The sequence below is a fragment of the Chenopodium quinoa genome, unplaced genomic scaffold (genome assembly GCF_001683475.1).
Source record: "Chenopodium quinoa cultivar QQ74 unplaced genomic scaffold, ASM168347v1, whole genome shotgun sequence".
In the NCBI taxonomy this organism is placed as follows: domain Eukaryota; kingdom Viridiplantae; phylum Streptophyta; class Magnoliopsida; order Caryophyllales; family Amaranthaceae; genus Chenopodium; species Chenopodium quinoa.
The window spans coordinates 2,544,973-2,569,829 of record NW_018743919.1 but is presented as its reverse complement, the minus strand read 5'-3'; the positions used below and the strand labels follow the sequence as shown (position 1 = coordinate 2,569,829).

Genomic DNA, 24,857 nt, shown 5'->3' with positions numbered 1-24,857 from the left:
GTATCACTGGGTGTCTGACTCTATTGCAGACCTGGATATACGAGTACTTTTCTGCATTGCGACCACATCGTGACCCAGTTCCTATTGATGAGGGGATGCCGCGTGCTTGTGCGTGGAGTCCGTGCTCGGAGAAGAAGTCCATTGACCGCCTCCGATCGATACGGTTATTGCTGGACAGGCTGTCCCCCTTAGAGGTAACGTTTATTTATAGAGTCTACATTTTATTATTAGCACATATTATATTCATGTTATTAAATTTTATATGTTGTTATTGTACAGGTGAACTGGATGCCTTTCGGCCCGAACCCTAGTGTTAGGGTACCCAGGACCCTGTACACGGGACTCATTCAGTATCGTGACATCGTCGAGGCGTACATGCCCCAGCGTTGTCTTCGCCAGCTTGGATTTGTCCAAGTTGTCCCTCCTCCCCCGGCGTGCCCGATGAAGGCGGTCCGACCTGCATCGTCGAGGGACTACGTCGTGGAATGGCCGGATATCATGACCGGGACGTGGGACCAGTTTCCGATGGTGGCCCGCTTATGGACTGCGGAGTTGCAGCGGCCGCCCTCTGGGGTTACTCCCATGTGTGACCATTACTACATGGAATGGTTCAACCGGTATTCGCACCCGAGGTTGATCGCTGATCTCGACCACAGCGATGATGATTATGTGCCACCGCCTACTGCCACGGAAGCGGTATGTCTTTTATTATATTTATCGTTGTCTTTTAATTAAGTTTTATTTGTTGTTATTGTATTTCATCTTCTGTTTTTTGTTGTATGTAGTGGATGGGAAAGATAATGCAAGACGTACAGAAACTCTCTCTTGAGAAGGACAGCATGAGTGCAATAGGGAGAGCTGTTGTTGATAGTCTGGAACAGACCCTTGCGCAGTGGGAGTCGTCGTCGAGGAGGAATTACTGATGGTTATTGTATTTTATTTATAGAGCATTATGTTGGACATTATGTTGTAAAATTGTAACATTTTAGATTGTTCTTTTAGCTTCCAACTTAAACATATTATCAGTGCTGTTTTTAAATTTTGATATAACCGTTCGTGGATCCGCGCAACTTACCCATGCAACATATAGAATGCTGTAAGCAATACAATATAAAATATTAATGTTCTCATTAAAAGAGCAACGTACAAATAAGATTACAAATAAAGAATGTAAACATGAAAAACTAAAATGCAGCTAGGGTGTTCCACCTCCCCACCGGATACGCCGCAGAGCGCCATCCAAGTCATCCTGGTACACATGACGATAAACATTTCGGTTAGAGGCAATTTCGCTGTACATCAACTCACGCACCAAACCGTAGTTGTCTTCGCCCATTTGAAAAACATCAGCCACGACCCGGAATCCGCAGTTACCATCTCCGATTACATCATTCCACCCTTCCAAGTACGACATGATGATCGCAGGTATCCTTTCCTTGTACGGAAACTGATCAACATCGTTTCTTCCTATTCACCATATAATTAATTATAGAGAGTTAAGAAGGCAGGAGTAACACTTTAAAACTATGTGCAATAAAAACAACCAAAACGTACCAGTTCTCAGGGGCATATTCACAGACGATGAAGATTGACTACGACTAGATGACGATGTCCGACCACGAGAACGACCACGACCAAGACCACGGATATACTCAAACGCACTCCTGTTCCGCCGTTGTCGACCTCGAGGACGGTCAACTCCTTCGGGTTCCTCATAATCTAAGTTAGACGGGTGGAACATGTCATGAAGTACATGAGTAGCGTCACGAATAATAGAAGGATGGCTGGAGGACACTCGGTCGTACATCGAACGGAACTGCTCCAACTCCTCCTGTTCACGGTCGGCCGTTTGATTGTCTGCATGCTCACCAATAACAAGCGTCCTCCAGAATGAATGGACCTGATCAACATGTAACGACGCCCTTTCTTCTGTAATAACGCGGTGAATGGTGCATGCGCAAGGTAATCCATGAGTTACTGAAATAGTACACCCACACCGAGTATACACTTCGTCAGCCAAGTCCCTCACCCTGTTCAGCTCAGTGAGAATCAGCCCCAAGCAGTAGTGCGACACACGACCTTGGAGAATCTTAAATATAAAATGGCTATACATCGTACCATGTCGTCGTCTGGAGTCCTCTAGAGAGTTCCTGATGTCGTTCTTCTAAGTTTCAATTGACTTGTTCAGTCTAGCGAACAGTGTAACCAAAGCAGCGGTCGATGAATCAATCCAGTCCTTGGTAGCTCTATGAGCGCTCTCAACTCTACATGTTGTAGTGTTCCCAAAATGAAGTACCTGGTTTGTCCAATATTTGACAAACTTTTCCCTGTGAGGGACCCATTGATGCATCACATAGTCCACCAGTGCCGGACACCACTGGTACGAATCCCTGAAGTTAGCCAATGCTCGCTCATACGCTTCCTCTGTGGTAGCCTGTAGGATCTTCCGCCACTTACCATTCACCAATCTCTCTTCCATTTCCAAATTCTTCTTGAAAAGGTTGTAGGCTTTCACTTTCACGCAGTTGTTGATGTGCCATGTGCACAATAAGTGGTTCGATTCGGGAAACAGCTCTGCTATGGGGGCAAAGAGACCTCCCTCACAGTCGCTGACGATGGCTGCTGGATGAACATTAGGCCCGATGTAGTTTCTCAGCTTCTCCAACACCCAATAATAACTTGGAGCCGTCTCATCCCTGATGATTGCATGACCAATCAGAAAGTTCTGGTTCGTTGGAGCCATCCCAACCATCTCAACCAGAGGGAACTTGTACTTGTTTGTCTTGTACGTTGAGTCGATCAAAATCACAAATGGCCAAGACTTGATCATATCAGCACAATCAGGATGCACAAGGAAAAGATGAGTCACCTCCGCTGTATCTTCATCAGAATCAAACCAGAACAGGTAACCACGTGATTGTGCCTGGTGTAGCAGCTGCTGTATAGGGTTCCTTCCCTCTGACCGTTCAAACCTGAGTTGCTGTCTGACGTTGTAGATGTGTCTTCGGTTTGGATGGTCTTCTGGAAATTTCTCTAACACAGATGCTAATATTTTAGCAGGCTTCACTTGAGCATCACTCATTTCTTTCACAGCTAGTTTCGCAGCAGGACTTAAGCCGCTCAGTTGTCGATGACCCTCTTCATATACTATCATCTCATGGTTGTGATACCCCCATTTAGAGTAACCTATCACTTCCCAACCGTCACGACTCCGTAGTTGTCGAACCTTTACTCTGAACTCACACCCACAACCTTTCCGCTTTGTGTCAAACCGAGTGGCTGTACGAAAATCTCTTTCTTCTCTTTTGCGATAACGGTCACATCTCAAAATGCGATCCATTCTACCATCCCGTTGAGATTTATGAGTTGCTACTACCAAGCAAAATCCAGCTGCAATTGCAACCTGTTTTGCCCAATCAATCGCCTGTTGAGCTTCTTCGAATGGACCATCATGTCCAAATATCCCACTGTAATCATTTCCGTCTCCACCATATTCCTGCATCAATTATATATTACAATAAATACATTTAACGGATAATACATTTAATTTCTATATTTCCACAGAATTAACACAAAAAAAAACATAATTATATATAATCAAACTTAATTTTTATAAAAACCCAATTCGAATTTTCAAACTAAATTTAAAAATATACCATTTCGAATTTTCAAATTTAATTTTAAAAAAACCTATTTCGAATTTTCAAATTTAATTTAGAAAAAACCCATTTCGAATTTTTTTAAAAAATCATTTTCGATTTTTTTTTTACAAAAAAATTAAATAAAAAACAACAACAAAATCAAAAAAGAAAAAAAAAAATTAATTATTAAAGGTGGCGTCTGCCAGGGCTGCCACAGCCACTGGACTGGCGCCTGGCAGGGCCGCCTCACCTAGTGGAGTGGCGTCTGCCCAGGACGCCAGTCTGGTGGTCTGGGCGTCTGGGCTGGACGCCACTCTGGTGGTTCTGGCGTCCGGCTTGGACGTCCAGGCTACGGTTTGGGCGTCCACCCTAGGCGCCGGAGCCACTCCGACGGTAAACCGTGAATTTTAATGGTGACTTACCTCGTTTTCCGTCGACGACGACGTACCTCCGGCGTCCCCCGCATCTCCGGCCTGCCATCCGGTCTCCCCCGGCGAGCCAGTACGGCTCCACATTTTTTACACCGAGATTTTTTCAATTTTAGAAAAAGGGCATAATGGTCAAATCATATCATATTTGTGGGCTTTATATGGTAAATTGCGGGCGATGTTTAGCGTTTCACAATTATTGACCAGATAACCCCTTACCGATCGGGTAACCTCTGATCAAGTACCAGCTATACAGTGTGGTCAGCCACATATGTAACTTTGTGTTTTTAACCAAAATGTTCTCTTTTTTTTTTTTTTTTTGGCACTTGTTACACATTTGACCTTCTTTGTGATTTACTTTGCCTCGTATAACTTAGTAAAAATATAAGTGTAATCATATGAGGTCTGGTTAAATTCAATTCCGTATATAATTTATTAAATTATATATATATATTTTGTATTATTAAAATATGATTAAATTAATGATATAAAATGTGCATTTATAACTTATTAACCCAAAAGTTTTTTTTTGTAAAAGAAAAACCCTAAACGTTAGAATTAAGTTCAAACTAAATCTTATTTTTTCTACTATGTATTCACTTTTAGTTGTGCCTCTTTGAATAAAGGTGTCAAAACCACCCAAAGAAACCAAATTCAGATTACGATTCGTATGAACTATGAACAAAATAATTCATAAAGTAGTTAATAATTTTTAAAAGTAATGGAGATGCATGCCTTTGCATTGTCACTATCACCTTAACATTGTTATGTACGTCAAAGCAAGTGATGCATGCTACTATTTCCTTTTCAGTGTTAAGTACATCAGTGAACAAAATTCACTATTACCTTTCAGTGTTAAGTACATCAATGTCTAGTATTTAATATTTGCTTTTCAGTGTTGGGTACATCAAATACTTTACAGTGTAATGTAAATCAATGTACATCTTTTGCAGTGATATATCAAAGTGAATCAATAGGTTTAGTCAGATCAATAATAATTATATGTTATTATATACAAACTTTAATGTATTGAATAATATTATTAAGCTTATAATACGATTATAAGAAGAGACATGTAATTTAACTTAATTTTTTTATTAATAATGACATTATAATATAAAATTCATTCACATCCTCAAACAACAACTTATTAAAAATATTCAAACTACAAATCAGACCTTAAGTACATAAAAAAGAACAATAAAAAAGGAATTATTTGAAATCAACCAACATTACGACAATAATCAACCATACACTAATACATTAGTCTGAGGGGAACAACTTCTTCAACAAAGTGCTCCTTAATTCTTGATCTTCCGAAGATAAGTTTGGCTTTGAATCGAGGTGTTTAAATAACTCCATATTAATTTTTCTTTGCTTCCTTGCTTCTTTCTCCCTTGGTTTCCATGCTTCATGTTGTTTTAAGATGTCCCAAACATGCTTGTCTTGAAAGGTTTTAGAGCATAATGAAGACTTTGTTTTGTCGTTAGCATATATACTATATGCTAATTTCATAACATCTTCATCATTCATACCACTTCCCTTTTTTGATTCAGCATGAGCATGTGAGCCACAAAATTTAGAACATGAAGCATTAATCCTTCTCCAACGGTTTCTAAGTTGCTCCGTACCCCTCATTTTCAACAAATCTTCTCGTGTTACCCGATCAGTACCTTCTTCGAAACACCTTTGTTTGTATAGTCTAACATTATTATACATTTCTTCAATTTTCCTCCAAAAAACATCCCCCTTTTGGTTAGTGTTAGTTTTTTTATTTTGACTAACCTCAAGCCAAGCCTTCACAAGAACCACTTCTTCAGCTTTTGACCAAAAAATTTTCCTTCCATCTTGATTGCCTCCTTCATTACCTCTTTCATTACCTTCGCCTTCTTCATTTTCTGGTTCATTTTCGTCATCTGATGCATTCGATGTGTATGAACAATCGAAACTCGGAAATGCACCATCACCTTGTGACATAGAAAAATGTTGAGACATGGGAAATGTTGAATCAATTTGAGAGATTTGAATATTTTCAAAAGATGGGATAACATTTGGAGAATTTGAATAATTAGGATTTTGTGGTGGTTGAAAAGGAAACGGAGTGAAAGTACTTGGATTTGAGAAATTGAGATTTTGTGAACCGTAATTCGGAAAATTTTGAAAATTTGTATCTAAATCTGAGTTGAGATCAATTAGAAGATTAGAATAGTAAGGTTGAGGATTTGGATTATTTTGGGGCTGTGATGAGTTATGAGATTTTGTGGATTTTTTTTTTCTGTTAGATTTTGGAATGTTCATCTTAACACAATTTGCCAATAAGAAGAGTAATTTTCACTTAAAAAAAAGTTGTTTCAAAATACTTCAATATTGGGCTCATTTTATAGAGAAAAATAAAATAGAGCCGTTGGTGTATTTTTTTTTTCTTTTCAGAATTGTATTTTAAAAATTATGGCCGTTACAAAAATTACAACGGTTATAAATTCAGAGCAAATCTCAACCATTGATATTTGTATTACGTGTCAAAATCTTAGCCATCCATGTCAACCAAAAAGCAAAAAAAAAATTGCATGACCATATACATAACCGGTTATTTGAATAACCTGGTTATTCAATTGATACCCCAATAATTTCTCTCTCCTCAATATTTTATTAATATTTTCATTTTCTCTCTCTTAATAACCACCCAAATAGTTAATGGCTGTGGGTACTCTTAGAGCTCCGTGATGATTTGATAATTTACTTGTGTAGAACACTAGTGGTCATCCACAGACGTTATGCTTACTTTTGTGAATTGGCTCAATACCAAACCAAGTCACATAAACACAAAACCAATTAAAACACCACCTTTCGTAATTCAAATACAAAAAAAAAAGAAAGAAGACGAAGGGCCATTGTTCATCTTTCCAATAAATATTTTTCCGTCAAATTCGGATTTTTTAAGATTCTCAAGCACGTTTACTTCTTAACTTCACCAAAATTTGGAATTTTATCAATTTCACATCACTACATTTTTTGCAATTCCTTTGAAAATTCAAAATCTAAATTCACGAAGAAAGTTGAATCTCTCTGAAATTTCTTCGCATTTTCTCTCTCCATTTTCTAGGGCTCCTTTTCTTCGAATTTCGGCATTTCTGTAATTTTGGTATGTCTTGTTTTTTTTTTTTCGTTTAATTTGAGTTTCATCATAATTATTTCAGCTTGTTTATGGTTTTGTTTGTTTAAAGTATAATTGTTGTGAATTTGTGAAGCTAGTGCAAGTTATTCGTTTGTTAATTGATGATGAAGCTTTGGTTTCTGAATTGCTGCAGATGAATTTCCCTTTTTTTCTGGTTATGGTTCTTGTAATTTAATGCTATCAACTGATGATCTTAGTGTTATTTGTATAAAATTGTTTGATTATGGTAAATTTGGTTTGAGAATGAAGTATGGAGCATTATGATTGCTTAAGGTTTTGGAAATGTGATTAATCAAATCATGATTGTTTATGTTTAATTCATGATTACTGAATTTTGAAAGGAATCGTCTATTTCTTTACGATGAGGAAGTCGTGCTGAACCGGGTTATTGATTATTGTATATTAGGTGATATTGTAGTGACATCTAGGCAACATGAGTGTGGTGGGATTTGATATTGGAAACGAGAACTGTGTTATTGCGGCTGTGAAGCATAGGGGGATCGATGTGTTGTTGAATGAGGAATCGAAACGTGAGACACCGGCTGTGGTGTCGTTTGGGGAGAAGCAGAGATTGTTTGGTTCTGCAGGGGCTGCTTCTGCGACCATGAATCCGACGTCAACAATCTCTCAGGTCAAAAGATTGATAGGTCGGAGATATGACCATCCCAAGGTTCAAGAGGATTTGAGGATGTTCCCATTTGAGACTTCTGAGGGTCCAGATGGCGGTGTTCTGATCCATTTACAGTACTTGGGCAAACGACATACCTTTACACCTGTGCAAATGTTGGGAATGCTTTTCTCACATTTAAAGCAGACAGCTGAGAAATGTTTGGAAGCACCTGTTAAAGATTGTGTGATTGGGATCCCCTCGTACTTCACTCATTTGCAACGGAAGCTATATCTAGATGCTGCAACTATTGCAGGTCTTACGCCGTTAAGGTTGCTGCATGACTGCACAGCTACCGCCCTTGGTTATGGGGTTTACAAGACAGACTTCTCCAACAAGGGCCCATGCTACGCTGCCTTTGTGGATATTGGGCACTCTGATACTCAAGTCGCAGTTGTCTCATTTGAACCTGGACATATGAAAGTACTTTCTCATGCTTCCGACAGTAACTTGGGGGCTAGAGACTTTGATGAGGTGCTCTTTCGTCACTTTGCTTTGCAGTTTAAACAACAGTATAATATTGATGTTCCTTCTAGCCGTCGAGCTTGCATTCGGCTTCGGGCAGCTTGTGAGAAATTGAAGAAGGTCTTGAGTGCAAACCCTGAAGCACCTTTGAACATTGAGTGTTTGATGGATGAGAAAGATGTGAAGGGTTTTATTACAAGGGATGAATTTGAAAAATTCTCGTCAAATCTGTTGGAGGGAATGGCTGAACCATGTAAAAAGGCTCTGATGGATGCTGGTGTGGCAGCAGAGAAGATACAATCTGTGGAGCTTGTTGGTTCAGGATCTCGAATTCCAGCTATTTCTAGAGTGTTAGCGTCTGTTTTCAGAAGAGAACCAAGCCGGAAATTGAATGCCAGTGAATGCGTCGCTCGTGGTTGTGCGCTGCAATGTGCTATGTTTAGTCCAAATTTCCGTGTTAAAGATTACGAGGTTTGTATCTTTATTGAGTTTAGATTGTTGCTTTGCTTCAAGTAACTTGTTGCTTTTAGTATGTTAACCATTAGTACATTTCATCCATTTGAAGGTGACAATTTAAAGCTTGTACAGTGTGAGTTATGAAATCTCTGAAAAATACTGGAGAGTGATATCTGTATTCTTGTGGCTGAGCTACAATTGGATTCTTTTAATTTAACTTACCAAGGTTTAATTACAGACTATAGATCCCTAGAGAATCATTACCCCCCAGCCACCTCCCTCTTCTTCTCACATTATTGACAGCTTGAATGAACTGATAAAACACCCTAGTTATGCATTGTTAGACTAGTTCCAGTTTCAATAGTCATATTTGTATAACCTTTTTAGTAATTACCTGTAGAACAGGAAGGATAATATGTTCAGGCTCGGCCTAATGTCAGTATCTTGCTTTTGTTTTTGTAACTTATCTCCAATCTTAGTTATGTACCCTGATTTGGGTCGCTTCCCTGGCCATTTTATTGTTTTCTTTGGTAAGTGTGTGGGGTGTGTTGAGGGGGGTAGTTTGTTGAGTTGTTCTTCCTCTCATTCCTAATTACTTACACCTTTGTTTCTGAAACCTGCTGCGAGATACTTCCTCCGTTCCAATAATATTGCAACAATGGGACTTTTCCACTATTCATCACTCTTGTTTGACCATATAATATGATTTATACGTTAAGCAAAATATAGTAATGTGGGATCTTGTTAGATCCGTCTCATAAAATAGTTTCACAATATTAACTTTTTATAATTTTTACTCCTATACAATTATAGATATTTAACATATATAATGTGATTTGGGATGCCATCTTTGTTGCTATATTATTGGAACGGAGGAAGTACTATTTAATGATATTGCTTTGTTGCCTTTTAACTTTAAAATAGCTGTTTAACTAATGATAACCGATATGAAGCGCAAGATGCTAGACTCAATCTTATGTAAAAAAATCTTGTTCTCACTCCCTGCTGAATTCTTGCAAAGATTTTCATCTGCTAGACTGAATCTTATGAAAATAGTTCTCAAAGCCTGTATAAGTTTGATGGAGTTATGTGGGTGAAAGCTGCGCTGGTAAAAGGTTTATTAATTGTGGAAGCCTTTTCAAGCTTATAGTTATCAGACAATTATTTAATAAATACATTCTTATTCTGCATTTTCCTCTAAATAACATAACAAGAATTCATTAGATAATCAGTGGATAGGGTTCTTCTGCACATTTGGGTGTTATGACAAAACAGTAAGTGTTATGCTGGGAGCTGAGTACCTAAGAGTGCTAACGAGAAAAGAAAAGCAGTACTTACCAAGATAAATTAAATAAAGAGATAAGAGAAGTAATTACTCAATGATGTAAGTATGTGGCAATTGGGCTGGTGACCCATGAGGAATGGGGAGAATAATAGTAAACAATAACTGATGCAATGAGGAATCTACCTAAGGGACAGTATTGAGTATGTCAAGGTGTACATAGCCTTCTCTGGATGCAGAGATGCTGTTTTCTCGAGGACCTAATAAAGTAATAATTCATATATACTTGAAATCAATATAATGCTAGAAAAAAGATCATAACAAACAAAGCAGTTTTTGTAATTATATCTTTCTTTGATGATTTAGAATAGCTCTGCTCTTTTTTCTTAACTTGTATTTTTTTCCAGATACTAAACTAGTAATTCGTCAAACAGCGAGAAATCGAGAATGGCACTTTTGAAGTTAAGAGTGTTGATTAATTGACCTGTGCCTAAATAATATTATCATTTACACTTTTGTATTGGGTCAAAGCCCTGTGTGTTTTGTTAGGCTTGGTTATAAGAAGTCTTCTGATCAGGTGCATGGCTGATTGTCTGTTGCATAATAATGGCACTTACCCAGTTGGTTATTCACCTTTTCATGTGTAGGTGGAGGATTCGCTACCATTTTCCATAGGACTCCGTTTACCTGATGAGGGTCCAATACATGCACTTCCAAATGGTGTATTATTTCCCAAAGGTCATCCAATCCCTAGTGAGAAAGTGTTCAAGTTGCAGAAAAGTAGTGAATTTCAGTTGGAAGCCTTTTATGCTGATGTACATGACTTACCTCTGGGTGTATCTCCTAGAATCAGCGTATCCACGGTACGTGGTTGATTGAAACCTTTTTTTTTCCTTTTCTTTTTCTTGATTTCTATGTATTTGATGGGGTATAATTCTAATGTCATTTATGCTGGAAATTTTACTAAAAGTACTTATTTTACTCTTTTTTCTATAAACTTCACCCAATCTCTATTTTAAAGTCAAACATCACTACTTTGATCTTATTGTACCATAAGATTTTGTGTTCCTCGCCTTATTTTCACTTAATTTAGGTATATAATAAGATTAGATAAGTTCAAATAAGATAAGGGCTAATAAGAGCATCTCTAATGGCTATAGCTAGGGACTTGCTTGCAATTTTCAAATTTTCTTAGGTACTAGCTTGACCATTGTAGCTAACTAGTTTGGGTATCTTACCCAAGCTAATTTGCTTGAGAAAATAATTGCCAAAAGGGAGGGTTGATATATTGATAAAATTAAATTTTAAAAAGTAAATTAAGAAAGTATGGCTCATTTAAATCACAAGCTAGTAACTAACCATTGGGGTACAAACTAGTTCCAAAGGGGATTAGCTAGCTTGAATTTTTATGTGGCACAACAAGCTAATTTGCTAATTACTACCTCCGTTTTTATTTAGTTGATACATATTCCTCTTTGGGAAGTTTATTATTAGTTGACACGTTTCTATTTTGGACAAGTTTTGTATGGTAAAAATGTCAAATATACCCTCTCACTTATATTCTCTCTCCTCCCTTCACCTTACCACATGCTAACATTCTCTCTCCCCCCTTTCAATCACAAGGCCAATACCACTCCATTTTATCTCTCCTGCTTCACAACCACCGTCATCCCATATTGCCGCCTCTCTTCTTCTACCTCCAACTCAAACAAGTATGAAGCTCCTCTAATTTCTCAAACATCGTTTGGGTCGGTAAGGGAGTTGGGTGGTTCGGGTCGAGGAAAAAATCGAAGCTTTTTAACACTAAAATGGCAAAGTACCATTAATGGCAGCAAGGATCCTGCCTTTAATTTGCCGCCGACGTTATCTCTCCTCTTCTCCTTGCCGTCTAATTAAAATCCAATCATCAACTCCTTTACTCTCCTCCCTCCGTCGCACCACCACTGCTATAACCCCCAATTATCAAATCCTCTTTTAATTCCACACATCGAAACCCTTACCGCCACCATCAACACCACGAGTTTAAGGAAGATGTAGTTCGAGTACTTTAATTTGTGGCTTGGGTTCAATTATCCTTTGCAAAAAAAGGGTCAATGAAGATGGGGTCTAGTGGTAGCGAAATAAAGGGAAGGGTAAAATAATAGTGGAGGTGGTGGTGGGCTTGGTGGCTGGTGTTCTACAGTCGTTGGGGAAAGGGTAGTTCAATTGAAAGGGATAGATAGAAGGGGTATTTTTGTATTTTCACTTTCTCTTTTACCTCTCCTTAATTTGTGTGCCAAAACCAAACGTGTCAATTAATAAAAAACGAAGGAAGTAGCTTGCCATTATATATCTTCTAAGTGCACATAAGGATCGATAAGTTTTGATAAGATAAGACAGTTCCAAAAAGGTCTAATGAGGCCGATAAAAAGGTAATGTCAAATAATATAATACGATGTATATGATAAGATAAGATAAGGGATGATAAGTTTAGGTACGATAAGGGTTAATAAGTTCAGATAAGATAAGTGAATACTACCTAAAATGTATTCATTGTGTCCCTTTTTGTTGGTTACACTATATTTTATTCTTAATTTAGATAGGTTTATTGGTTTATCCTATACTAGTTAATGCCCGAGTTGATTTTTCATTTAATACATGGTTGAATTAATTTTGTTTGATGATTTACTTTTTCTAATTTTATTTTTAAAGGATCAATGATGATTTACTTAGTCGATCCACAATTGGATTTTATCAAAATTAACAAACCTTTCATCTTTTACCCTGTCAAAATTGAATATAGGATTGTGAATGTTAAGATAAGAATTTTCTATCTTATCTTTTATTTTATAAAACTAACTTCTAAAAAGAATTTTTTTTTTCTTTTAAATAATTAAAATTACAAAAAGAAAACATAATTTTTGAGCGGGAAATTTTTTTATGAGGTGATGACATGTGGATTTAGTCGGGGTGGCTTAAATGGAGAGCGGCCACGGGAGTGTTATGTGACCGAAACTTTCCTTTACAGTTGAAGGGAAAATTCTACGGGACGGCTATAAGACCAGTGTTGTTCTATGGTATAGAATGTTGGGCTTCTAAGAAAGAGCATATTGAAAAGATGAAGGTTACGGAAATTCGCATGTTAAGATGGATGTGGGAGAACACTCTAAGAGATAGAATTAGAAATGAAGTTATTCGCTAAAAAGTGGGTGTGGCAGGCATCGCTCGCAAACTAAGGGAAAATCGCCTGCGTTGGTTTGGGCATGTAAAACGGAGACCCAAGGGTGCACCGGTGTGAAGAGTGGAAGAGTAGGATCATAAAGGGGTTAAACGAGGGAGAAGGAGACCAAAAATGACTTGGTTTGAAGGAGTTAGGAAGGATATGAAGTATATGGATTTGCACGAGGATGAGGCATTTAAATATTTGATTGTAAGGGATGGAGGGGGAGGATTTTTTTTAGGACTACACGGAATAATCACTTTTGGTTCGTGTAGTCGACCCCACTTATGGGATTAAGGCTTTGATTGATTGAGATTGATGACACGTGGATACTTTTGGAGATTACTTTAGTATAGTATATAGATAAATTAGTAATTTTAGTTAAATGCAACTTCCTTGTTCCTACTTTTTTTTCCGTTTTTTTTTTTTTAAAAGAAAATCTTACATTTATACATACATGAACCACATATGCAACACTCTCTTTCGGTCTTACTCCGACTTAGCTTAAACCCTCTAGATTCCAACCTTTGCCTCCATTACTCCAATTTGGCATTAACCCAATTTTTAGTTTCATCCACCAAGACGATATCATCCGCAAACAACATACACGATGGAACCTCATCTTGAATTCGTCTGGTTATTTCATCTAGAACCGTTGCAAAAAGAAAAGGACTTAATGCAGACCTTTGATGCAATCCAATTGTAATAGGGAAATCTTTTGTCAACCCTCACATGTCCTCACATTTATTGACACATCCCGATACATATCCTTAATCAGGTCCACGTACCTTCGTGTGATACTTTTCTTCAACATTGCCCACCAAAGTACCTCTCTTGGCACCTTGTTATATGCCTTCTCTAAATCAATAAAGACCATATGAAGATCCTTTTTCTTTACCCTATAAAACTCCATCATTTATCTTATCAAATGGATTGCTTCTATAGTATATCTCCCACGCATAAAACCAAATTGGTTATCCGAAATGCTTGTGCATGCCCTGAGCTTACGTTCAATTACTCTTTCCCTTAACTTCATAGTGTGATACCTTTCTTTAACAATATTTAGCGTCTCCTTTGTTTTTATAAACCAGGACCAAGGTGCTATTCCTCCATGTAGCCCTCCATATCTTGTTAAAGAGGTCTTTTAATCTATCAATACCAATCTTACCTAAACACCTCCACGACTCTATCGGGTTACCATCAGGGTCAACCGCCTTCTTAGGCCTCATCTTCTTCGGTGCAATCTCCACCTCTACTCTACTAATCCTCCCCACATACTCCATGTTAATTTCTTCATCACTCACAGAGATATCTCCCATCACAACTCTATGACTTCCATTAAACAATTCATCGTAGTACCCCTTCCACCTATCCTTTGATGTCCTCATCTTGTACTAGAATAATTTGGTTCTTATTTTTGACACACTTTACCATGCCAATATCTTTTCTTGCCTCTTGTCTTCTCTTCGCCATCGTATAAATCATCTTTTCTCCCTCCTTGGAGTCGAGCTTTTCATAAAACTCCTAATAAGCCTTTTCTTTCACTTGGCGAACAACTGTCTTTGCCTTACAACTGCCTTTGCCTTACTGCCTTTGCCTCCTTATATGATGAAAAGGTTTCGTCGTTCCTACATTTTCCCAAGGCTTGATAGCATTCCCTTTTTTGCTTAATTACTGCTTTCACCTCTTCATTCCACCACAAAATATCTCTATGCATCGAAGTTCTCCTCCTTGATTCCCCTAAGACCTCTTTGGCCACTTTCAAGAATCAGTTCTTCATTTGTAACCAAGTCATGTCTAGATCCGCCTCTCCACCCCAAACCGCATTTGCATTCCTTAGAGTCCACCATCTTATCCTTGGCTCCTCTTGTCTTCCTTTTTTCTTCGCCTTCTCTTTCAAACGAATAGTCAAAACCAAAAGCCGGTGTTAGGTGACCACACTCTCTCTCGGAATGACCTTGCAGTTTAAGCAACTTTGTCTATCCGTGCTCCTTGTGAGCAGAAAGTCTATTTGTTTTGCATTTGCTCCACTCCGAAAAGTTATCAAGTGTGAATCCCGCTTCTTAAACCAAGTATTAGCCAAAATTAAATCATATGACTGGGCAAAATCCATAATAGCTTCACCACCTGCGTCCCTTTGCCCATACCCAAAGCCTCCATGAACACTCTCGTAGCCATCTCGGCTTGCATGCCCATTTAAATCACCCCCAATATATAATTTCTCTGTTGACACCCTGTACCACCTCGTCTAAATCCTCCCAAAATTGTCGTTTCTCTTCAGCATCTAAACTAACTTGGGGAGTATAAGCACTAATAACAGTCACAATCTCCTTGCCATATAGCAATTTCACCCTTATCAACCTATCATTCTTCCGATAGACCTGGATTACCTCTTTCGACAACCTCTCATCAAGGATCACACCAACTCCGTTCCTAGCTCCACCATTCCTAGTCCGGTGGCTCGTTTCTTGTCCAATGTACCACACCTTATACCCCAAAACCAAGCCTCAAGCTCCTTGTCCTGTCCACCTTGTCTTTTAGTGGCACATGATGTTTACGCATCTTCTCTTCATCACTTCTACCACTTCTGCCGATTTCCCCGTAAGAGACCCCACATTCCAATAACCAATCCGCAAACTAGAGTCCTTCCTCACACGCTCCCTTATACCACACTCACTCACACCACACTCCCTCATGCCCCCAACTGCAAGCCCTTGATCATTTGACACCACACTCGGGCAATGTGGCGCGTCGCTTCCGGTCGACGACCTAGCAACCCTTGCATACTTATCACTGCACCTTGGCCTAGGAAGTGTAGCGTGTCGCTCAGTAAGGAACACCCCAATGACACGCCCTTGCTCATCTGACACCACATTCGGGCAATGTGGCGCGTCGCTTTCGGACGACGACCTAGCAACCCTTGCATACTTATCACTACACCCAGGTCTAGGAAGTGCAGCGCGTCGCTGAGCAGGGAACACTCCACGAAAATAGCAGTTTGGCTCATGTCATGGGATGTGACAAAGTTTACACTGGTTGTCACTGGCCTACCGAAACCCTCCTCCTTTATCCAGGCTTGGGACTGGCGGCGGAGTTTTGTGGGAAATTAAATGAAGAAGATAATTTTCTTGGTATTCCATTCTTTGAATTGTCAAAGATTGGGTTATCTTGGAATCGTTTGAATTAAGTGAACATTTGACATGTCGTAATTAAATTGAAAAATATAAACCAATAATTCAATTGTCATATCATACAATTGAAATAATAAGCATCTTTCTTTGAAAAAAAAAAAAGAAACTGTAAACAATTTAACTCAAATTAAATTAAAATGTTAACAACTGAACAACCCTAACTTTTTGATAAAGTAATAAATTCTATGATTCTATCTAAAACAAGTGTGTGTGATTTAAATTTTAAAAACAACTTAAGTAATCCAAACTAATTTATACATACATATAAATAATTAATGATCAAACAATTACAAATTGGAATTTAAACAATAAATTTTTTTTAAAAAAAAAAACTGAATTTTTTTTAGTGGGGGGATGTGTCCCCCCTTATACCCCTCTTTCTCCGCCCCTGCATGTAATGACTTACATGTTAAACTATTATGCCAAGTGAATTTTTATTCAAATGATGAATATGGAATGTGTTTAGCCTTCAAAAATTGTCCATGTGTTGTGGCTGAAAATCCTGCAACTGCTTTTGGCCTTAACCCTTCTTAAAGGCTATGAAATACCTTATCTACTCCTATTATTGGCGGATGCATTCATGAACATAATATCTTCAATGAAATAAGCTTTTTGAACTGTTTTTTAATAGACAGCCTATTGACTGAAGAGAAGAAATGACTTCAGGAAAGGGTAGATACACTGATAGTGAATATGATTTAGCCTGTTGGCTACCAATTAACTAGTTATTGCAATAGAATGGATGGATCCTGGGTTTACCTATAACAGCATAACCTATTAGGATTGAGAATGTTTTGGCAGTGATCATCGTACATGACTGCGTCATTAGATGCCTTTTCATTTTGGGTAATTGCTTATTTTAGGATTTTGCCTTCTGGAATGAAATTGAACTCTCAACCTCTAATATTTTAATATTTTTAACGGCACTTGATTATGATGGATTTGTGTTACATTAGTGTCATTATGCCAAGTTTTAGATGATGAAAAAGGTTCAATCTAAGAGGAATCATCTAGTCACACAGTGATACCCTGGCATCCTTTTTCCAAAAGGTGGCTTCATGGTGTCCACATGGTTTTTTCTTTGCTGTGTATGATAAAATAGCCATTTCTCCTTGAATTTCATTAATGTCCTCTCATTTTTTATATGCGAAATCATTCTTCCCATATAGGCCAGCTATAAAGGTCCTCTTATATCACATAATTTACAAAATTTTCCCTCCTTTTATCATAGCATGTCTTATGCAAGACCTTTCTTGCAAAGACTCCCATCTTTAGTTGTGGAACCATGCTAGATTTTTGGGTAAAGGAAGTCTTCGGAAAGATTTTGTAGTTTGCAGTGACTACTCTGAATTAATTACTGAAGAAAGATCCAATAAACCTCTAATTATGGCCTTAGATATAATGGAGTTGTTTTAAAGTAATCCTGCTTTGGATGTGTTCTATTACTGATTCTGGTTCTTGTTCACGAGGAGCTTACATTGAAATTATCCTCTTTGTACACCCACTCTCTTCTGTTTATATGGCGTTATATCGGAGTAGATGAAGTTTGGAAAATCAGTATATCTAATATTGGATATCATCTTTGTGATATCTGACATTTTTCAGAGTTTATTCTTGAATTTATTCATAAAAGGGTAAAGTATTAGGTATGGAGTATCTGAAAGTATGAAAATTAATTTTGAGATATCATATAAGAGAGGAGGGGATCATGGTTGGTGAGTAAAGGAGATGAATTCTTGGTTCATGTAGCCGACCCCAAATTTTTGGGATTAAGGCTTTTGATTGATTGATATAAGGGAGGGTTGGGTGTTGACTCTGTTGAGTGCCCCATGCAGCAAGGAGAATGTTCAGGCTCTAGTGGATTTTCTGTTCTACTTTCCCTGATTTAGCATGTCTCAATATTCTGAGCACTGAATCATATACTGTCTTATTGCTGCTGCCTTGAAATTTCTTATGGTGAAGGGAAAAATCTCAGCTGTGAAGAAAAGGATCAGAAAGTCCTTGTTTATAAAGTGTATCATGGGATATGTTGTATTGTTCATCTGAGTGGTCAAGTGGAAGTTGAGGAATGAGACTTCTTTGTTGTGAGGTAGTACATATTGATTTTATGAGTCATGACTCATGAGTAATGAATTTGTTACCGACTATTGTAAAGAGTATATTATAGAACTACATCTCTAGTAAACGTATATTGCTCTCCAGTTCTGGAATAAATTCTACTTTTCTCAAAGTCAAAATGTGAAATGTTTTGCATTAGTTCGCCCATGCTTTGTTTTTCTGCTGTTATATTTTTAATTTTTTAATTTGTTTTTTTTTGTGGGGGGAGGTTGAATGCCAAATCAGTGAATCACCTAAGTAGGTTTTAAGGGTTGTAGATTGTAAATACTATGCATGGTATAAAAGTCTAGGATAAGTGAAGAGAGCAGTGAGAGTTTAATTTATGACAGATGGCCATGTTGCCTTGGCTAGGAATTTTTGGCTGGCCGTGGTGAGAATTAAAAACTTTTAGTTATCCAAACTCACCTTTGGCACAATGCTGGAGGAAATGAGTATTGGCTGCCTGTAAGGGTGTGTAATGATTTTCCTAATTGTTGAAGTTGGCTCCTTTTCTGCAACTTAATATAAAATTAGTTCTATCCTTATTATTTATTGAGAGGTGTGCGTGTGCGTGCGTGTGTGTGTGTGTGTGTTGGGGGGGGGGGGGGGGCGGGGGAGAGGCTGGGGGAGCTTGTTTTAGAATTACATCCAAAGTAAACGGAATGAAAAGTTTCTTTTCCATGTATAGTCTTTTTTTTTTTTTTTTTTTTTTTTTTTTTTTCTATTTACCGATTACATTATTTTAAAATTTTACTGTTTGGATATTGGACATTACCAACATCTAGATTTTTTTTTTTGTTCATACTGTTTATTTAATCATAAGTTGTGTGCTTATACTAAAATATTCGTCTAAATATTTGAATGATCAACTGCGGATGTTTTGGCTGTGGTTAATTTGTTTAATGCTTAATTTGATGAAATTCGCTCTTTGTTCTTCTTTGCAGATTGGGCCTTTTCCCATGGCCACTGAAAATGCTCATATAAAGGTTAAAGCTCATCTAACTCTCCATGGGACTGTTAAGTTACCATCAGCCACTGTGAGTAATTTACTTTAACTTAAACTTTATTACAATGAGAAGCGATTCCTTCCTGCTCATAGGCTGTGAGGGGAGGTGGGAGGACAGAGGTAGGAGAGGTGGGATCAACCCTCTCTCTCTCCCCCGATACTCTGGAGGGTTTTATGTTCACTTATCATGGACTTATAGTCTTATATCATTGTATCAGCTTGTAGGGGCTTATGTGGATGAACCAGTTTTGAGGAGTGCAGACAAGTCCTCAGAAAGGATGGAAGCTGAATATGATTATGGATCTCATGACACAGAAGATAATGCCGAAGATAAATATTCTGCACCCAAGCCAGTGCCTGCATTTTATGTGAGTTGACATTTGCACCAAATTTTGGATCATGTTATATAGCGGCTTTATTGTTATGACCTCAATCTCATAACAATTTCATGTGTGACTTTAGAAGCTTGTTATTTTACAGTAATATATTGTAGTTTGTATTGAGTTCAAATGTGAATTGGTCTTATAAGGTACTTTTTTAAGAATTTAATATAGTTGTATAAAATAATTGTTACTACCTCCTTTGCTAAAGTTTTCTCAAACCTTTATGTCATTTACTCCAAAGTTTTAACTACTCCTTGAAAACTTTCTTAGATCTTATTCTTGGTTCTCTTTTAAAACTCTCTTAATTTTTCTTGGATGCTCTTCCTTTTCTCACTTTACTCACTTTTTTTTCAAACTTTTTCAAATGATTTGTTATGTCCTTTTCTTTATATCGTACGGTACGATTCTTGTTACCCGACCCCAAAATGGGACTAAGGCTTTGTTGTTGTTGTTGTTGCTATACCTCCTGAAAGTTCTTTACGCTTACCGTTTTAGTCTGTACCCTTTTGTTATATTTGTCAAGCTTTTTTCACTACCTATCTCTCTTGCCCTACAATATTTACATCCTTCCATACTCTCTCTTACTTTATCCACCCTATTTTTACACCCACTTACCATGTCAACTCTCTCTCACCAATTGCCTTAATTTGTGTGCAAAAATTACTGTTATGAACTTTTGGGAACTGGGTGGTACAAGTTTAAAATTTGACCACACAGTCGCATGTGCCTTTTTTTCCAGGATGGAATGAGTATTATGGCATAGGGTTTCGTTTCTTTTAAGATTATTAAGTATTCCTCATGTCCCACTATGAATGTCATAGTTTATAGTATTGGTCAAACTTCCACATTTTATTTTTCAAGCTATATGGAATGGGAGAATTTGAAAATATACACATTCTTCACTGTTCTTGACTTGTTAGGCTTAGGCTTAGGCTGCTCACATCTTGACCTATAATGATGTTTGCTGTAACATTTATAGCTGGCATGAAGATATTTCAAAATTTCTACTGGAACTTTTATCTCTTCCAATAACATCAATAAAAAAAAAAAAATAAAAAAAAAAAAAAAAAATAAATAAATAAAAAAAAGTTGTCCTGTAGAGAGGAATTATTGATGCTAACATCACAGTTTGTCCATTCGCAGAGTCACAACGGAAAGGGTAAAGCCATGACTCGGCTACCTGTACCTATAGTTGAGGATGTTTGTGGACACTTAAGTGAGGCAGAGCTTATCAAAGCTAGGGAGAAGGAAGCTGAACTGACCAAGCAAGATTGTAATGTTGAACAAGCTAAAGAGAAGAAAAACACCCTGGAGTCTTATGTATATGAAACCCGCAATAAGGTAAGGGTTTTAATTTCTAGGGGTTTTTTTTTTTTTCCCCCTTCAACCAATTGTATTTTGGGTGTAGCATCACTTATCATCCTTTACTTCTAAATATCATCTGCTTGTGGTTGTCCGAGCGAGCAGTGGCATATTCAAGAATTTTATGTAGGGCATCACAATTATGACTAGTTTATCTTGTAAACCCTTGCAAAGCAAAGGTTAAAACTTAGTATAATATTAAATTCATTTTATATAACATTATGAATGGCACGTATGCTCCTATTAATGTTACATGAACTTTGGTATTAGTGTTGGACATGGGTACGTGCCCAAGTGTCCAACTCAGCTTTCCATGATTTTAGCCCAAAATGAAGTGTTGGAGTGTCCATACCTATGTCAGTGTCTAGGATCTCACACGGGCCATGGGTACATGTGGAGTCCCGTCATATTGTAGATATCATGGGGCATCTGTTTACTTTTTCAGAATGGGTAAGGATTTATTAAAGGGTTAGCTCCCTGAGATACTGTTTTAAAGTGGTATGGAACTTCTTTTCTATCTCCTTTTGAATTTAGGGATTCTCAAAAAGTAAAAGCACCTACCAAGTTTTGTGTTGTTTTCTTAATTTCAACTTTTAGGTCCCAGAAACTTGGTCAAATGCTATCTTAGTTTCAAATAATAGGAAGAAAACACTATCTTCTATCATGTATTATATTTTTCACGAGCTTAACTAAAACTTTGATTGTTGAGGTGTAAAGAAAAGCATATGATTTCCATCATAGAATGAGTTGCTGGCTCAAGCTAAGGGTGAGAAATAGTTATGGGGGACCTAGTGAGTCAGTGATTGATGAGTTTCAGTTTTGGTTGGAGTATGTAGCAATGCCATTTATATTTAGCAGTTAAAAATTGAATACTTAGGCTGTAAGGAGAGACTGAGAGAGGAATAGTTTGCCCCTCGTGCGTGACTTTTTCGATGTAATTTGGTGAGAGGTTTGGGGGTTGGATTTTTCTGAAGTTCATATGTAAATGTAACCTGATCGCACTATCCTATAATCACAACACCTCTAGTAGTCTACTGGGGCTTTTGCTTCCACAGCAAATTGAGTTCAGATTTAAGGGATCTTAATTATATATAATCATGATGCTGTTCTTTGAGCATTATCGCTACAACTACAAAGAGGTTATATCTGGAAAAATATAGTTGTCAAAGGCAACTAACCGTTCACTTCACAATCAATTATTGATGACCAATTTTATGAGTCCTCTGATTTAATTTATGCAGCTGTGACTATTACAGCTTGGTTGATAACGGACAGAGTTAATGACAGTAATATTCTTCTGTATGTTTAATGTTTGTTTTAAAAAATTGGTTATGGATTTCATTATTTTCCTTTTCTGTTCTTCAATTTTGTTACATAGCACTGTGTCACTATTGCTAGTTTTATGTAGCCATCTTCTTAGCTATCCTATTCTATCAATCAATCAATACAACCAAATTTATTTATAGGGCTATGAAAATATATTAAGGGACGTAGGGTATGGTAGGGGACAGGGTCATGAGTGGTAGGAGACAAGTCAGACAACCTATCGACCTTTATCTGGGCTTGCTAGGATTGTCCTGGTATTTTTAGCCCTTGTTTTGTTCAGTGTAGATGAAAGTCCAGCTAGCGACTAGGTGGTCTTTTTTTTTTACTTGTTTAGGCAACAGGGTCGGGGTGTGCCGGTGTGGGGAGGGTGCTAGCCTATTTACTGTATTAATTGGGCTTTATCAGCTAGCTGTTATCTTCCTGGTGCTTGTCTTGTGCATGGAAGGATCAAAGAGAACGTAGGTGACTTAAGTTTTTTCTATTTATTGCTGGGTACTATCTGGTCTCTCACTGCTTGGTCCTTTTTGTACTTTTTCTATAAACTTCTTGATCTTGATCATTCCTTCTCTCCTTTCTTTTACCCTGTCAGCAAGACAATAATTAAGTTGCATATTTGCATAGATTTTGAATACGTACAAGGATTTTACTGCTGAGTCAGAAAAAGAACAAATCTGCAAGGATTTGCAGCAGACAGAGGACTGGCTTTATGAGGAGGGAGATGATGAATCTGCTCATGTTTATGCTGAGAGGCTGCAGGATCTTAAACAGGTTATTAGTAGATCAATTTTGAATTTAACATTATACACAATATGGTAATGCACTGAACTCTTTTGGTAAATTTCAGATGGTGGATCCAATTGAAATTCGATGTAAGGAAGAAGAGGCCCGACCTCAGGCAGTGAGGAATTTACTTGAAGTAATAAAGGAGTGTAGGACAGCTAGTAAAAGAGAAGCTGTATGGTCCTACTTGGATTTGATTTATATTTATAATATTAGGGGTAAGCAATGAGCTCTTGCTATTTTTTCTTCTAATATATAAAAATATTTTTCTTCGTTTTGTAGGTACTTGAGGAATGCAATAAATTGGAACGATGGCTCGAAGAAAATATTCAGAAGCAGGCTTCACGGCCTAAAAACATTGATCCAGTGATATGGTCAAGTGATGTTGAAGAATTAACAAAAACCCTGCGAGAGTAATGTGCTTATAGCCTTATCTCTAATATACTCTCTCCGTTTTATTTGTAAGTGCAACACTTTTAACGGCATGGAGAAGTGCCTTTCAGGTGTTGCTTATCAACTTAAACCTGGCTGTCTGGTTACAGAATGCAGACTTTTACTACTAGTATTTGTTTCTGGTTGGAAGTATTCTTATTATATTAGCTTATTGGTTATTCTTGAATGCTTGACAGGATGTGTTTTAGGCAAGCAAACTCAAAGGGTTCTCACGCTAAGCCAGAGGATAATATGTACTCTGATCACAGGAGCAAACGAGATGACATGGAAGTAGATTGACGCAATATAAGACCAAACATTGTGGCATTATTACTAATCATTCTGGTGAGCAGTAATGTTTTTTGTACCTAGATTTTTGCAACATTTTGGGATTTAACAGTTGCCCTATATGGCCTACACTGTAGATTTGAATTGTCATTATTTTTGTATCTCAAACACCTCCCCCCACCACCCGCCCCCATCCCCGCCCCTGAAAAAAGAAAAACAAGAAAACAAAGGGTTAGAGTTGATGAGTAGCTTGAGTTATCCTGCGATGTTACAAACATGTAAACATCTGTGCTATGCTTTAGATGAGTCGGCGACATTCACACACCTATTGAATCTTTTGACTTTCTTAGTGATGCCTTCTGAATGTAAACTGACTATTATTCCGTATATGCAATAAATAGTATTTTATTTCTTTGTGTAGAAGTTTGTTTTCCAAATGTATGTGTCTACGTTTTTGTAACACCCACTTCGTTTTATTCTCATCTGGTAATATAGTTTTTATAATGTACTGATAACTTTATTTCAAAGTTCTGTTATCTTGATTTTGCTTTTAATCTCGACTGTTTGAGATGATGAGAGTTGCTATTTTGTCATTTCTGGTTAGAATTTGTAAAATCTTGCAAAACAAACCAACTAGTTGTACATTTCGAGCTTGTCTTTCGGTAATAATATTTCTTAG

At 37.5% G+C, this 24,857-nt stretch overlaps 2 protein-coding genes across 3 annotated transcripts; one reads left to right on the top strand and one right to left on the bottom strand.

Moving 5' to 3' along the window:
• Window positions 1–5,332: 5,332 nt before the first annotated feature.
• On the bottom strand, window positions 5,333–6,367 carry LOC110687198. Its single transcript, XM_021863810.1, has one exon. The coding sequence runs from the start codon at window positions 6,365–6,367 to the stop codon at window positions 5,333–5,335; it is 1,035 nt and encodes a 344-aa protein (XP_021719502.1).
• A 457-nt stretch (window positions 6,368–6,824) lies between these two features.
• LOC110687363 (heat shock 70 kDa protein 16-like) lies at window positions 6,825–24,598 on the top strand. 2 transcript variants are annotated; one of them, XM_021864007.1, is made up of 10 exons: window positions 6,825–7,211; window positions 7,586–8,847; window positions 10,762–10,977; window positions 19,546–19,638; window positions 19,826–19,975; window positions 21,134–21,331; window positions 23,300–23,446; window positions 23,523–23,633; window positions 23,741–23,871; window positions 24,088–24,598. In XM_021864007.1, exons 2-10 carry the CDS (start codon window positions 7,678–7,680, stop codon window positions 24,188–24,190), a joined length of 2,319 nt encoding a protein of 772 aa, XP_021719699.1. In that variant the 5' UTR covers window positions 6,825–7,211; window positions 7,586–7,677; the 3' UTR covers window positions 24,191–24,598. The 2 variants fall into 2 exon arrangements, with proteins under 2 accessions (XP_021719699.1, XP_021719698.1); XM_021864006.1 differs by having other exon boundaries at window positions 6,828–7,211; window positions 7,651–8,847.
• The last annotated feature ends 259 nt before the right edge of the window (window positions 24,599–24,857 follow it).

Excerpts from the sequence above, each read along its gene's own strand:
- LOC110687363 (XM_021864007.1), top strand. The coding sequence starts at position 7,678 with ATGAGTGTGGTGGGATTTGATATTGGAAACGAGAACTGTGTTATTGCG. Across the intron at positions 10,978-19,545 it reads CTAGAATCAGCGTATCCACG|ATTGGGCCTTTTCCCATGGC; the intron begins GTACGTGGTTGA and ends TCTTCTTTGCAG. Across the intron at positions 19,976-21,133 it reads AGCCAGTGCCTGCATTTTAT|AGTCACAACGGAAAGGGTAA; the intron begins GTGAGTTGACAT and ends GTCCATTCGCAG.
- LOC110687198 (XM_021863810.1), bottom strand. The coding sequence starts at position 6,367 with ATGAACATTCCAAAATCTAACAGAAAAAAAAAATCCACAAAATCTCAT.